Here is a 15932-nt window from a genome sequence, read left to right as displayed (position 1 = left end):
TCATTTCATTTCATCACTTCATTTCATGACAGAGACTTGCTGTATCGGCCAGGCTGGAGTGCACCACCCGCATTCAATTATTCATTATTTCATTTCATGATGTCATGTCATTTCATTTTGAGACGGAGACTCGTTCTATCACCGAGGCTGGAGTGCAGTGGCACGATGTCTGCTCACCGCAACCTCTGCCTCCTGGGTTCAAGCAATTCTCTTCTCGCGGCCTCCCAACTAGCTAGGATTACAGGCACCCGCTATCATGCCCAGCTAATTTTTGTATTTTAGCAGAGACAGGGTTTCACCATGTTTGCCAGGATGGTCTTGAACTCCTGACCTCAGATGATCCACCTACCTTGGCCTCCCAAGTGTTGGGATTACAGGTGTGAGCCACTGTGCCCAGCCCCAAAAGGCTAATTTAAAGGTAGACCTCTGATATTCATGTGATTTTAATTCAGATCTAATGCTTCTTTAATGAATTACATAAATTTTCTCCAAAAATGTAAAATGTTATTAGATTCCCTGTGACATATGAGAATCTATTCAATAATAACCAGTGCTCTACTGGAAAAGAAACAGCTGTAGTTTTGCTATCATCAGTAAGCTTAGGAATTTTAGAGCAGCTTTGTCACATATTCTCAGAAGTAAGCCCTCAGAAACCAAAGGATATGGGCGATGCCTTCCTCTCCAAAACACCCTGAACTGTTAATCCTATGTCTTCCTTCCATAAAAAAGTCAGCTGAAAAACAAAGTCATTTAAGGTAAAAGGATATACAAATTAGGCAACTCTCATTAAGGTTATTGTTAAGAGGTTCTATTTATCAATGTCTAAATTGAATACCAGCCCTTGACAATTACACTTCACATACCAAAAAGAACCTCTGGATGCTTTCTACATTTCTGTTACCGCCATCAACATTTTTCCAGGAAGTAAAAATTCATGTAAAACATATAATCGGCAAAGTGCTAATGCCATAATACATAAACTGTTCCAACAAATCAATCAAACCAATAATATGATAAAAAATAGAGAAAGGGTATGCCACCAACCACTAAACAAAAAAAAAGGTGCTCAATCTCATAAGCAACCAGGAAAAAGCAAAGTAAAACATTAAAATGGTTCACCACCTAGCTTAAAAAAAAGTGATGGTAGGCCAGGTGCGATGGCTCACGCCTGTAATCCCAGCATTTTGGGAGGCTGAGGCGGGCAGATCACCTGAGGTTGGGAGTTCGAGATCAGCCTGACCAACATGGAGAAATCCTGTCTCTACTAAAAATACAAAAAATTAGCTGGGCATGGTGGTGCACGCCTGTAATTCCAGCTACTCGGGAGGCTGAGGAAGGAGAATCACTTGAACTCAGGAGGCAGAGGTCGTGGTGAGCCTAGATTGTGCCATTGCATTCCAGCCTGGCAACAAGAGTGAAACTCTGTCTCAAAAAACAAAACAAAAAAAGTGATGGTAGATGACAACACTGGCAAAGGTTAGCAAGTACTGGAAGGGTCATTTGGTAGTAGTCATTCACGTTTTAAGCATGCAGATAATTTGCTCAAGTAACTTATTTTTAGCAATTTATCCTACAATTAAAATGTATGTACAAAACTGTATGTACTACAGTGTTTAAGAGACAGCCTCAAAGAAAAGGTGGTATTTTGTACAATTCTTGTACAAAAAAAGCATATTTTGTACAATTCTTAAAGGAGCTAACACAGTTTCCAAGAGGAAACTCTTAGAAGTCAACAGACTATATGTAACATTGAAAAGTCAAGAAAAATCAAGACAATAATATTATTTAGAAACATGAAAATAAAAAATAATGAATTAAAGCAGCCTGGGCATGGTGGCTCACACCTGCAATCCCAGCACCTTGGGAGGCTGAGGCAGGATGATTGCTTGAGCTCAGGAGTTCAAGACCAGCCGGGGCAACACAGTGAGACTCTATCTCTGGAAAAAAAAAATTAGCTAGGTGTGGAGGCGTGTGCCTGTAGTCCCAGCTACTCAGGAGGCTGAGATGGGAGGATCACCTGAGCCCAGGAGGTCAAGGCTACAGTGAGCCTTGATTGTGCCACTGTACTCCAACCTGGATGACAGAGTGACTGTTTTAAAAAAATATTAAAATAAGCTGGGCATGGTGGCTCACGCCTGTAATCCTAGCACTTGGGAGGGAGGAGGGTGGGTCACCTGAGGTCAGGAGTTTGAGACCAGCCTGACCAACATGGTGAAACCCTGTCTCTACTAAAAATACAAAAATCAGCCAGATGTGGTGGCGTATGCCTGCAGTCCCAGCTACTCAGGAGGCTGAGATGGGAGAATTACTTGATCCCGGGAGGTGGAGGTTGTAGTGAGCTGAGATCATGATGCTGCACTCCAGCCTGGGTGACAGTGAGACTCCATATCAAAAGAAAAAAAAAAAAATTAAAAGTTGCCTTTGGGAAAAGGGAATTAAGGTGAGACATATAGAACACTGTTGCACATCATTAAAATATTTCAGATGTTAAAAAGATAAAAACCTTGACTTAAAAAATCATGTATGTCGATTATTTTGGTAAAAATAAAAATTAAGTAGCCAAAGATATATCAACATAATAAAAAAGCTAAATTAGGCATTACTTGAATGTATGCTTCTAAACTAGTAAAAATTTATCACAGAAGAGAATTATCTGACCCTTGACAGGAACATGTTGATCTCCCAGTAGAGTAAGATGATCACAGGAATAAGATGCTCTAAACTGACTTACAGGGAAGTCATTCCTGGGCTTTGACCTTGGGTGTCTTGTGAGAGTTTAATATGCTGATGTCACAGGTCAAACTACTGTTTAAAACAAAACCAATTCTGAATATTCTATTGCTTAGTCTGTCCAAGATTAAAAAAACTAAACTAAAATGAATGAAAAATACAGAAAAGAATCTTATCTTCTTAATGTCAAAAAACCACCACAAACCATATGATCCAAGAATCCCACTTCTCGTATATATCCAAAAACAGAAAAGGATCTTGAAGAGGTATTTGTACATCCACATTCGTAGCAGCATTATTCACAAGAGCCAAAAGGTAGAAGCAACCCAAATATCCCTTGATAAAAGAATGCACATGCAAAACGTGGCATACATACACAGAATGAATATTAGCTTTAAAAAGGAAGGGAATTCTGGCACATGCAACAACATTGATGAACCTTGAGGATATTATGCTACATAAAATAAGCCAATCACAAAAGGACAAATATTGTATGATTCTACTTATATGAGGTGCCTAAAACAGCCAATTCAGAGACAGAAAGTGTAACATTATCAGGAGCTAAGGAGAGTGGTAAATTGGGAGGAGGCTTAATAGATATAGAGTATCAGTTTTGCAAGATGAAAAAGTTCCCGTGATTGGCTATACAATCATGTGACTATAATACTAACGTACTGTACGCTTAAAAAATGGTTAAGGTAAATCTTACGTTTATTTTACCACAATTAAAAACCAAACCAAACCAAAATAACCATAAAGTTAGAACACTAGATTTTACTGCAACAGAGTGTAGTTTCCTTGAAAACCATGAATTTTAAAAAGCGCACTTCAAGTGTATTAAGAGATGGTTCTCCATTCAACAGTACTCACCTGTACATTTATACAACATGCCTGTCATGGTTCCAGCTGCTACTGTGTTAAGGTCATCTTCTGCACCTCGTGTTTTCTCAATGATGACACCAAATGCACTATAGAGCAAAGCTAAAGAGGAAATGGAAGTGCTCAGTGACAAAATAGTGATAAAGTGTGATATTATGATATACATATATTGGTTTCCATCCATGGTTCCTAGCTCATAACTCCCATAGCCCTTCCTAAGTGACTAAAACAATCACTTATTAAAGTATTTGTCCTTGGTTCTGGAAGCAGCTTTGGAACAGCTTCAGAGGGACAAAGGTGAGGGTCTTTTTTGTATTAGTGGGGCACTTCAGGCCTCAGAAGCAGCCTCAGAAAACAGAGTATCTCTCTGACCTTCTCCTGTCCTCCTTTCACCTGCTCCCTTTTCTCCTCACAGAAGGACTCTAATCTTTCCCCATCTTTCTGTCTTGGAACTGGTCATAAAGAAATTCTATGACCTACCTTGTCTGATTGCAGGCCAAAGGATCCCCATTTCAGAAGAGATCGTACCCCATACCCAGGAAGAAGAAATGCTGCACAGAAAGGCCAAGGAGAATCTGGGCAGACAGGCCTTGCTGGGTTTCTGCGTCCAGTCTGTTAGTAGTAGAGCATGCCCTTTTTGTCCAGTCACAGTTCTACAAGGTTGTCCATGCTTCAGTCATGCCTATTCAATCAATTTTCCATATGAGGCCCAAGTGGATGGGGTCGGAGGACTTTTTAGACAGCTGAACTTGTGGGCCTTGCAGGAAAGCGAGAAAGAACTCACCCACGTGTCAGGAGGCTAGTGTACCCCAACTTCAGTGAAATGAAAGCTCCTGCACTCAGGGCCCATCCAGGCCTCACCTTATGCATTCCTTGACTGGGCTGTTTATCTGTATCCTTTAAAAATATCCAGCCAGGTGTGGTGGCTCACAAAGTTTCTGTAATCTCAGCACTTTGGGAGGCCGAGGTGGGAAGATCACATGAGCCCAGGAGTCTGAGACCAGCCTGGGCAATAACATAGGGATACCCCCTTCTCTAAAAAATTTTTTTAAAAAATTACCTAGCATGGTGGTGCATGTTGCCTACAGTCCCAGCACCTTGAAAGGCTGAGGTGGGAGACTTGCTTAAGCCCAGAAAGTCTAGGTTGCAGTGAGCTCCACTGCACTCTAGCACGGGTGACAGAGCAAGACCCTCTCTCAAAAAAAAAAAAAAAAATTATAATAAATAGGCAAATGTTAAGTATGTGTGTTCCTTTGAGTTCTGTGAGCCAATCTGATAAATTAATCGAACCCAAAGAGGGGGTTGTGGGAACCCTGACAAAGCTGGTTGGTCAGAAGCACAGGTAAAATAACCTGGGGCTTGCGATCAGTATCAGAAGTATCCAAAGTGGGGCTCATTTTTGTGGGACAGTGCGCTCAACCTGCTGATCTAATGCTATCTCCAGGCAGAACTGAAATGGGAGGACACTCAGCCGGTGTCCACTGCAAAAGAGATTACTTGGTATGTGGGGAAATATTCCCACATAACTGGTCACAGAAATATCCTATGTTGACTGTTATAGTGTGAGAGCAGAGGAAAAACTGTTTTTTTCAACACAAAAGTCAGTATGGCAATTATATTTAGATAAATTTATCCAAAGATATACATGGAATGATCACTAGAACAGTTTCTAATAGCAAACACCTGGCAACAAATAAAATGCCCATCAAGAGCATTTGTACCATCTGAACTGATTCAGAGTGACTTTTCATATAATGGTATACAGCAACTTAAAAACCAGAAGAATCATTTTCACTAACAAGTAAAGCAAGGACATGTGCACATGGTACACGACTAACTGGCTATGCAGAGAAACGCTGGGAAGAACTCAGAAGAAACATCAATAGTAGCTATTTCTAGAAAGTACCGCTAGGAAGTCTCAGGAAGTATATTTAAAATTTTCATTTATATGCTACCCATAATTTCTGTACTTTGGATTAAAGACACACACACACATATTTCTAGTATACGAAAAAACAGATTTTAAAAAAATGTGAGGTTTGATTCTCACATATTATAACACTAGCACCATTTCATTTTAAAGTATCTTCCCCCAAGCCATCCTTCTATGCTCTTACAGATTCCTATCTGGAATGAATATGTTAAACTTTTAAGTTCTTTCTCAAAATTATAGCTACACTTGACCCTTGCAACAATACACCGTGCTCAGCCTTACAACTCCTCTCCTGCAGTATTTTTATACGTCTATGAAAGCTCATCTTCCTCTTCAGCTTATTTAACTGAAACCGATCATGAGCAGAACATTGTTATTGATCATACCACAGTGGGTATGCAGAGGGTGACCAGTCATCCTAGTTCGTCCCGGACTGCGGGGCGGGCGGGGGGACGTGGGGACGGGGGTTATTGAAACATGGTTTCTTAGACTTTTCTCTGAAAGTCCTAGGCAGACAAGGATGGCTGGGCTGACTAGGTATACAAGTAATTAAAAGAAACAGAGGGGGGTGACTCAGTAGTAGGGTGGGAGGAATGCAGACATCAGAAACATATGAATGCAGCCATCTCTTAGGATCCAAAATGTGAAAACTGGCTTTACAGTGTGAAGATATACTGCTTCCAAATTCTGTGACAAGGCAGCACCTTACTCTGCCATAATAAACATTTTTTCTATGGTTTCAATGAATTTTCTATGTCTTCCCCTCCTTAATCTGCCACAATTTAAATTGAGATTTCCAACTAAGTTCATAAAGTATGAAAATTGTGGATGTCAGGACCTAAGCCATAAGAGATCGATTCCAAGTGATCAATCATTCATAAACAATACGGTATGAAAGCATTAGGCTCTAATTAAGCACTAGTAAATTACCTTTTGCCTAGAACTGCAAACGTTTTCATTATCTACAAAGAACCTATTCCAATTCTGGCAATTAGGTGCCTGGAATCTACTCAGGTAAACAGACTAATGAACAGGCTATTAAGAAAACATAGCAAGAGGACCGGATTAAGGTATCTTGTATCACTACAGGACCTTGAACCTTGCCTAATATACCAAGCTCTTTACTTTGGACCTAAATTATCTGGATTTCATTTAAACATGATTGGGTGTTGTGCTTGGAAAGGAGAGTGTGCAATGTTCAAAAGATTTTAAAAATTCAGAAATGGTATTCAGAATGGTATCAGCACCTGAGATTATTTCATAAGTTAGTTCATGGTCTTTCCCTAAGTAGTATCTACATTATGCAATGGAATGGATTTAAACATAATTGTCTCATATCCTAGGACCACAATATCGGTTGATTAAATCGTTCATGATATTTGTACATTCTTTCTTTAACAATTTATCAAACGAGATCTCTACTTACCCAGAGAACCTAGAGTATTAGCCCAAAGTGCCCCTTGCCTAGTCACCATATTCAAAATCCTACCAGGGCAGAAAGAGAAAGAATCTGTATTTAGAATCATTATTTCTCTAGTAACCTTTAAAAACAGTAATAATAGCTATTTAACATGTCTAGATCCAAGGCTCAAAATTTTTTAAATTCTAAAATATATCTTAATATCTCAGATTTCAATAAGGATAGTTTTTACTCTACATAAGTGAAAATTAGGTTAAAACTTTTAAGACTTTGGGCAATAACTGAGGAAAATTCTTATTATTAAATGTATAATACAATGAATACACATTAAATATATATAAGGCTTTGAATGACAGCCTGGAATGTATTTTACAGAGGTTTACAGCAACTAATCTATGTAAAAGATGCCACTGTTAACTATGACAAGCTAGCTTCTAAAAGGTTCTTTTTGGAAGGGGAATATATGCTTAGAATGTTAAAGAGAATCAAAGTAAAGAATATCAAAGTACAGAATATAAAGTAGAATTAAAGAGAAGGAATCAGCCATCTAACTGGGATACATGGGGAAAGCATCCTGTGTCTGCTCCCAGACTAGAACCAAGCAGCCAAGGTGAATGCTCAGCACACACTCAAGGAAGCACAGTCCTGCCTTGCACCAGTGCCAGACACCACCAGAACAGTGCTGGAGGCAACCGGATGAAGAGAAGACATTCCTCTCCCAGCAGTGTAACACCATTCCAGGAATGGTTCTGTCCAGATGGCTGACTACTGCTGGAAATTATGGAAATACAGTAACAAAGAGTGAAGGAACTCATTCAGTTTAATTATTAAACAACTCATTTAATTAATATTCTACAGAAACAAAAATTTGTATTGCTTCTGAAAGGTTGTTTTAAACAATCAGTAAAGTTTACAAACAGAAGTACATTGTTTCTAATTATGTTACATATTTACTAACGTATTTTAAGTTCAGCCATTATTTTTTCATTTTTAACAAGCATTTTAGTAACTCATTTTAAGAAAGGAAGCAAGTTGTCTTTTCTAGATCTACTTCCAAATTTGTATTTAATATGATACTGGGGTTTTTGTCTCAAAATAAGATGGGAGAGGAGAAGGAGATGGGATAGAACTGGCCATGGTTGAGCATGGGTTATGGTCCATGTGTTCACTATGCTATGTCTTTTGTCTACTTTTATATATTCAAAATTCCCCATAATACAAAATGTTAAAAATATTATTGAAGCAAGGGACAAGTAATAAAAATACTGAAGGATCTAGGCTGGCAAAGCATGGACAGAGATCCACACAGTTAACAGGAATATAAAAAACAAGGCTAGGCGCAGTGGCTCACGTCTATAATCCCAGTACTTTGGAAGGCTGAGGCAGGAGGATCACCTGAGTTCAGGAGTTTGAGAACAGCCTGAGCAACACAGTGAGACAACATCACTACAAAAATTAAAAAATTAACTGGGTACAGTGGCACGTGCCTGTAGTCCCAGTTACTTGGGAGGCTGAGGTGGGAGGATCACTTGAGCCCAGGAAGTCAAGGCTACAGTGAGCTGTGACGGTGGCACTGCACGCCAGCCTGGGCAACACAGCAAGGCCATGTCTCTCAAAAAACCCCACAACGTAACAGGCGTTCCAGTTTCCCATGGTCTAGTTCTAGCACATCTGGTGCCATCTGCTGGCCGAACAATATGCGTCCTAAAACAAAAACAGTAGCCATCGAAGAATACATACTCATGAAGCATATATGAAGCATAAAAATGGGCAAAACTAAACATATTGTTTAAGGAATATCAGGAGGGACTGGCCATGTTTACTTCTTAAGTAGGGTGAAAACATACTTTCCAATCCTTTTAGCTGTACTTTCCCTTTTCTGCAACTTCAAGTTCTAACAGAAAACTGTGTCTTATCCTTTTGGAATTAACTCTTTAAAATTTATCTGGCTCATCATTTCGGAAACGTAAAGTCAAGACAGTAAGAAGTTCAAGTCAAATGATGGCAGCTTGAGCCATCACTCTCATGAGCCGCTTATGTCTTCATTACCATTTCCTACGGATCTGCATGCCCCCAAACAATCCAAAATTCCCATCAGCAATTCAACAATTTGAAAAGCATGTCACACAGGGTTGGAGAATGTAACAGGTGCAGCTGAGAAGTCAGGCTGGCGTAGCACTAGCTGACTGAGGGACACTGATTCAAAAAATCACTCCTTTTTAAAAGCTTAGAGTCAGTAATCTGATTCCTTAGTTGCTTTTGAGTAAGATTAAAAAACAAAGACAAAAAAGCACATAACTATGCTAACTATCTGTAATCTCAAGGGTGTACTCATCAAACCAACAAAACAGAGCTTAATATTCAAGTATCACTATGTAAGATGGTTACATGAGACTTACTGTACATTTCTTGGTTTGGACCAGGCCATGTTCTGGGTTTCCTTCAATCCTAGCCGAAGACCATTCATTGCCCCAAACGCAGCCCCTGGTAAATCATAACAATTCACCCAGATAAGAGAGCTTTACATTAAAAAACAAACAAACAAAGAAACTCAAAACTGCATAACTACACTTCTGATCCTTTTTCCTTTAATAGAAAAAGACAAATGTAAATATTAAAAAAAACCCTGAAACCAACATTCTAACTGCTTTTGATTTTTAAGCACCCTCAACTACTTGAACTGAGCACACTTGAGAAAAAAGTATGTTAACACTCACCTGTCATGCAACATCCTCCGATCGTAAAGAAGGCCAGCTCAAATCTGCCCCGGGTTTTATTAGCTCCAGTAGGTAAAATAAACTCATCTGTATCCTAAAAGGATAATAATGAAAACCAAGCTGAGGGTCCCTCAAGATACAAATCTTGTAAAGTCATCTTTTTTAACATTTCAAAGTAGTTTTTCACAGAAGGTAAACCTTAAATTAACTCAAACCTATACTTAAATAAAAATAAAACTTTCTGCAACAGTAATACCTAAATCAAAGTGAAATGAAATAGGAAACCCAGTTCTCAGAAGGGAGTCTCATTAAAGACTGTTTCCTTCATAACTTAAATCTGATAGATTTGTGCAAAAGTTAAGTTTAGAAAGGACAGCTCTAGAGAAAGGAACACTGAAAGCTATTAGAAGAATAGAATTGACAAGCAGTCTGGAAGAAGCAAACAACTTTCATTCTGTAGCAGCTATTTATTGTGCATCTTTCCATGTATAAAGCCAAATGTTCAAAAAAATGACCAAAAACTAATAAAGTACAACAGTTTGGATCAATTATGCAAGGGCAAATGACCCCCTTTAAGAATTCTTATCTGTTTAAGGAGTATATATTCCTTTGATACTCTTAGAAAGCTACAGATCCTCTTTCTAGTAATTGTATATACAAACTGTGGCATGAACCCCTGGAAGGTCACCCAAAATACTAAGATTGAGAAATGACACTCTTAAGAGCAAAATATGGTTACCAATTTTGAAGAGTCAATACACCTTTATGAAAAACACACTCGAAAAAACAAACAAACAAAATCCTATCACCTTGCTGGATTAAAAAAAACACACACACACACACACACACTCATTTTTGGCAAGCTTTCCATGTAAAGATTGTTAAAATAAGCCTCCAATGGCTAGGCCACACTCTTGGCAAAAAGACACAGAGTGTGTTACATTTAACATAGTAAAGACCACTGACAATTAACATTTTCCTACATCCTTGTGGCAAACACTGAACGTTGATTCCGAAAAGTGTATTTCTGATCAGAAAACTGTGGTTCTGCCTTGGTTTTTTCTTTCTGGCATGTGCACACATCCTCACCAAAAATTGCAAAAGTAAACAAGCACATCCACTCTCATCACATAAGAATGGTCTGCTGGGCAATAATAAAAACTGAATAGATCCCATGTCATAGTATAATTGTATAGAGTTTTATAAATTTTGGATACTTCAACTTTTAAATTAATGACTTAGTATTAAACTGTGCTTTTTGTTTGAATTTTTTGAAATGCTAGATTCAATGTGGTAACTAATTATCCTTAATTCTCAGGCCATGGTTCCTGAGAAGAAAAAAAAAAAAAATCCTTCAATCCAGAAACAGATCACTAATTAAGAACAGAAAACTTGGCCAGGAGTGGTGCCTCCCACCTGTAATCTCAGCACTTTGGGAGGCTGAGGTGGGTGGACTGCCGGAGCTCAGGAGTTTGAGGTCAGCCTGGGCAACATGGTGAAATTCCGTCTACTAAAACACAAAAAATTAGCTGGGTGTGGCAGTGCGCACCTGTAGTCCCAGCTACTTGGGAGGCTGAGGGAGGAGAACTGCTTGAAGTCAGGGGGCGGAGGCCGAGATCACGCAACTGCACTCCAGCCAGGGTGACAGAGCGAGACTCTATCTCCAAACAATAAATAAATAAATAAACAAACAAACAAACAAAAAACTTTAAAAAAAAGGCTGTGATGAACATTATCAAGCAAGCACAAGTGCATGTCACCAACTCATTCTCCTGCTAGTAGCAACTAAAAAATAAAAATATAACAAGGGTTGCAAGCAAATGTCCAACACACAAACAAGGTTGTTATCAAAGTATGTTAATATGTTGAATGTAAGGAAGATTTACTAAAAAGCTCCTGTTAAACCTGTCCTGCTGACACTCCAGGACACTAGTATTACTAAAATCCCCTAAGTTCCAGAGTTTGCTAACACAGAAGATAAATCCAAGAATGGGTATCAATGTACTTGCTAGAGAAAAAGAAAAAAAAGAAAAAACATTTTTAACTTATAATTTTGTGTGTTTAACAATATAGATGTCAAAAATATTTAAATTTTCCTTATTTTTGTACCAGATGTTCACCTTGGCTAACAAAAAAATTACTTGATACAATTAAAAAAAAATTCAATGAGGATGTTAAGAGTAGTGATGATACAAAAGCATTAGTAAGAGAAACTACAGTACTGCATCAGATAAAAGCTGGTTAGGCACAGTGGCTCATGCTTGTAATCCCAGCACTTTGGGAGGCCGAGGTGGGAGGACTGCTTGAGCCCAGGAGTTCAAGACCAGCCTGGACAACATAGACCCTGTGTCTATTATTAAACAAGAAAAAAAAAAAAAGCTGTTGCCAAAGTCACGACATGGTGAGTTGAAGGTACTATTTTATTTAAGATGTCTCTAACCTTCAAAAGTATAAACAAAAGTTTTACAAAATGTAATTTCTATTAAGGTATCTTTAAATGTAAGGTTTCCTTAATTATTTCCAATAACAGATGAGGTTTACAAAACACTTTTTTAAGTCTGAAGTCCCTCTAGAATTCCAATGGAAGATAAATGTTCATGATGAAGAATGAATTCACAAGTTTTCTGGGGGGATACCAACTATTTTATGTCTAACCTTAATAAGCCCCACCTAGCAATGCAGGGCCACAATGATACTGAATTTGTAACTAGATCTAGAGTACAACCTCTAAGTGTAGATCCAACATTGAAGCAAAATACATGCAACTAGTTTTGAAATTTTGAGTAAATTGACAAAGGGGCACTTTTAAAGCAAAAAAATCAATGAACACCCAATGTTAAAATATAACATCTGAAAAACATTTCAAAAATAACGAAGCTTTAAACTGGCAAGGTCAAATCATCAACCTGCTTCAATTTGAACACTTAACACAAACAAGAAATGCAGAGTTACTGATATGTATCTCATGCACCATATAATTAACTTACTTAGCGTGTACAATTCAGTGGTTTGTAGTATATTCAGAGTCATGCAACCAAGACTACAATCAATTTTAAAGCATCTTCATCACCCCCCGAAAAAATCACATACCCATTAGCAGTCACTGTCCATTTACTCTCAACCTTTGGCAGCTACTAATCTACTTTCTTGTCCATATATTTGTCTATTCTGGACATTCCATATAAATGGAACCACACAATATGTGGTCTCTTGTGACTGGCTTCTTTCATTTAGGAAGTTTTAAAGGTTCATTTATATTGTAGCATAATTTAATAATTTTTTCATTGCCAAATAATATTCCATTGTATGGATATGCCACCTTTTTTTATCCATTCATCAGTGGATAAACATTTGGTTTGTTTCCATTTTTTGATTATGAATAATGCTACTAGGAACACTCACTCACAACTTATGTGCACAGAGGTTTTCAATTCTCTTGAGTATGGAGTATATGTAAGCGAAATTGCCAGTCATAAGGTAACTCTATTTTTAACACTTTAAGAAACTGCCAGACTGTTTCCAAAAGCAGCTGTGTCATTTTACGTTTCCACCAGCAATGTACAGAAATCCAATTTCTCTACATCTTCAACATGTATTATTTTCTTTTTGATTATACTGATCCCCATGGGTGTAAAGAGGTATCTCATTGTGGTTTTATTTCTCTAATTAATGTTACTGATCAGCTTTCATGTCACTATTAGACATCTCTATATCTTCATAAACGTCTACTCAAATCCTTTGCCCATTTTGCAATTATTTTTTACTAATGTTTTAAGAGTTAAAAAAATTAAATATTCTAGATATAAATTCCTTATCAGATACATAATATGCAAATATTTACTCTCAATCTGTGGATTGTCTTTTCCCAATTTTTTTTTTTTTTTCCTTTTGAGACAAGGTCTCCATCTGTCACCAAGGCTGGAGTTAAGTGGCTTGACTACTCTCACTGAGACTTGACCTGCTGGACTCAAGTGATCCTCCCACCTTAGCCTCCCTAGTAGCTGGGACTACAGGTGCACACCGCCACACCCCACTAATTTTTGTGATACTCCTGGGCTCAAGTGATCCTCCCACCGCAGCCTCTCAAAAGTGTTGGGATTATAGGCGTGAGCCACTGCACTAGGCCTTTTTCCATTCTTTTTTTTTTTTGAGGCAGAGTCTTACCCTTTTGCCCAGGCTAAAGTGTGGTGGCATGATCTCGGCTCATCACAACCTCTGCCTCCCAGGTTCAAGTAATTCTCCTGCCTCAGCCTCCCAAGTAGCTGGGATTACAGGCGCCCAGCACTGCGCCTGGTTAATTTTTGTATTTTTTAGTAGAAACAGGGTTTCACCATGTTGGCCAGGCTGGTCTCAAACTCCTGATCTCAGGTGACCCACTGGCCTCAGCCTCCCAAAGTGCTTGCATTACAGGTACGAGCCACTGCACCCGGCCTCCATTCTTGTTGGTATTGTCTGAATCACAAAATTTTAAAATTTTGATTAAATACAATCTATCAACATTCTTTTTATCACTTGTGCTTTTGGTGTCACATCCAAAAAATCACTGTCTAATCCAAAGTCACAACTACTTGTGCCTATGATTTCTTCTAAGAGTTTGACAGCTTTAGTTTACATTTAAGTCTTTAATTCATTTGGTGGTAACATTTTGTATATGGTGCAGAGTTAGGGTTCAACTTCATTCTTATGCATATGGATTCCAGTTGTCTTAACATCTCCCCTGACTTATCTTGGCATCCTTGTTGAAAAGCAAGGTCTTTCTTCTGGACTCTGTATTTCATTAATCTATGGATTTATTCTTATGTTACTATCATGATGTGGTTCTGTAGAAAGTTTTGAAATTGACAAGTTCAAGTCCTCCAATTTATTTTCTCAAGGTCATTGGTCATTTAATGTACCCTGAATTTCCGTATGAATTTTAGGATAAAAGCTTGTCAATTTCTGCAAAAAAAGCCAGCTGGGATTTTGACAGGCACTGCACTAAATCTGTTGGTTAATTTGGTGAGTACTGTCATTCTAATATTAAAATTTTCAGGATCACAGCATGTGTCTTTCCACTTAATTTCAATAATGTTTTATAGTTTTCAGAATATGTTTTGCACCTGGTCCATTCATTTCTAAGTATTTGCTTTTTAATGTTATTGGTAATGAACTGTTTTTCGTAATTTCACTTTTGTAGTGTTCACTGCGACTGTCTAGAAATATATTTATGTATATTGAACTTGTATTCTGCAACTTGCTGAACTCGATCATTAGTTTTAATAGATTTTTGTGATTTATTTCCCTTTTGATTTTCTATAGATAAGATCATATCATTGGTAAACAGATAGTTTAACATCTTTTTCAACTTGAATGCCATTTCATGTTCTGGACTAATTGCCCTGGTCAGACAATGCTGAATATAAATGAGAATAAACATACTTACTTTGTTCTTGATCTTAGGGAGAAGGTATTCAGTCTTTCACTATTAAATTATGTTAGCTTTGGATATTCTCTAGATGCCCTTTATCAGGCTGAAGCCCCCTCTGTGTCTAGTTTTATTAATTAATTTAGAGATAGGGTCTCACTCTGTTGCCCAGGCTGGAGTGTAGTGGCGTGATCTCAGCTCACTGCAAGTTTTATCTCCAGGGTTCAAGCAATTCTCGTGCCTCAGTCTCTCAAGCAGCTGGGATTACAGGTAGGCACCACCACGCCTGGCTAATTTTTGTATTTTTAGTAGAAACAGGGTTTCACTATGTTGGCCAGGCTGGTCTCAAACTCCTGGCCTCAAATGATCCACCCGCCTCACTTCCCAAAGTGCTGGGATTACAGGTGTGAATCACTGTGCCTAGCCTAGTTTGTTTTTATAATCATAAATGGGGGTGTTGGATGTTGTCAAATGATTTTTGTGAATCTACTGAGATAAGCACATGGTCTATATTCTTTCCTTGATTGCTTTATTATAAATTGATATGGCACAATACATTAATTTTCAGGTGTTAAATTAACCTTGCTTTCCTAATATATCCAAGATATATTTCCTAATATATCTTGGATTCAAAAAGATACTCTTTGAAACTTTTGATGCTTAGTCAAAAGAACCCTGATATTGTAAACTGAGCTTTAAAACACACTTTGTCTGTAATCCCAGTACTTTGGGAGCCCGGCCAACATGGTGAAACCCCATCCCTATTGAAAATACAAAAATTGGCCGGGCGCGGTGGCTCAAGCCTATAATCCCAGCACTTTGGGAGGCCGAGACGGGCGGATCACGAGG

The 15932-nt window shown here is 38.2% G+C and overlaps 2 protein-coding genes across 5 annotated transcripts in view; one reads left to right on the top strand and one right to left on the bottom strand.

Annotated features, from left to right (window-relative positions):
- The window catches only part of LOC105517720 (mitochondrial import inner membrane translocase subunit Tim23), a 30584-nt gene that overhangs the window by 10944 nt on the left and 3708 nt on the right, over positions 1–15932 (bottom strand). For 3 of the 4 annotated variants that reach the window (XR_001002706.1, XM_011950372.1, XM_011950373.1), the window contains exons 3-6: positions 9680–9773; positions 9362–9446; positions 6969–7027; positions 3601–3711 (exon numbers count right to left, since the gene is read on the bottom strand). Coding sequence is in view for 3 of the 4 variants with exons in the window: in XM_011950372.1 (XP_011805762.1) it covers positions 3601–3711; positions 6969–7027; positions 9362–9446; positions 9680–9773 (349 nt within the window). In the remaining variant the exon portion in view is untranslated. The remainder of the gene's footprint in view (positions 1–3600; positions 3712–6968; positions 7028–9361; positions 9447–9679; positions 9774–15932) is intronic. The other variant, XM_011950374.1, reaches the window with a different exon arrangement.
- PARG (poly (ADP-ribose) glycohydrolase) overlaps positions 4548–15932 on the top strand; it is a 146180-nt gene continuing 134795 nt past the window's right edge. The window contains exon 1 of the mRNA XM_011950376.1: positions 4548–4576. The gene's annotated coding sequence lies outside the window, so the exon portion shown is untranslated. The remainder of the gene's footprint in view (positions 4577–15932) is intronic.

This window comes from Colobus angolensis, unplaced genomic scaffold (genome assembly GCF_000951035.1).
Source record: "Colobus angolensis palliatus isolate OR3802 unplaced genomic scaffold, Cang.pa_1.0 Scaffold306, whole genome shotgun sequence".
Classification (NCBI taxonomy): domain Eukaryota; kingdom Metazoa; phylum Chordata; class Mammalia; order Primates; family Cercopithecidae; genus Colobus; species Colobus angolensis.
This window is presented reverse-complemented; position numbering and strand designations above follow the sequence as displayed.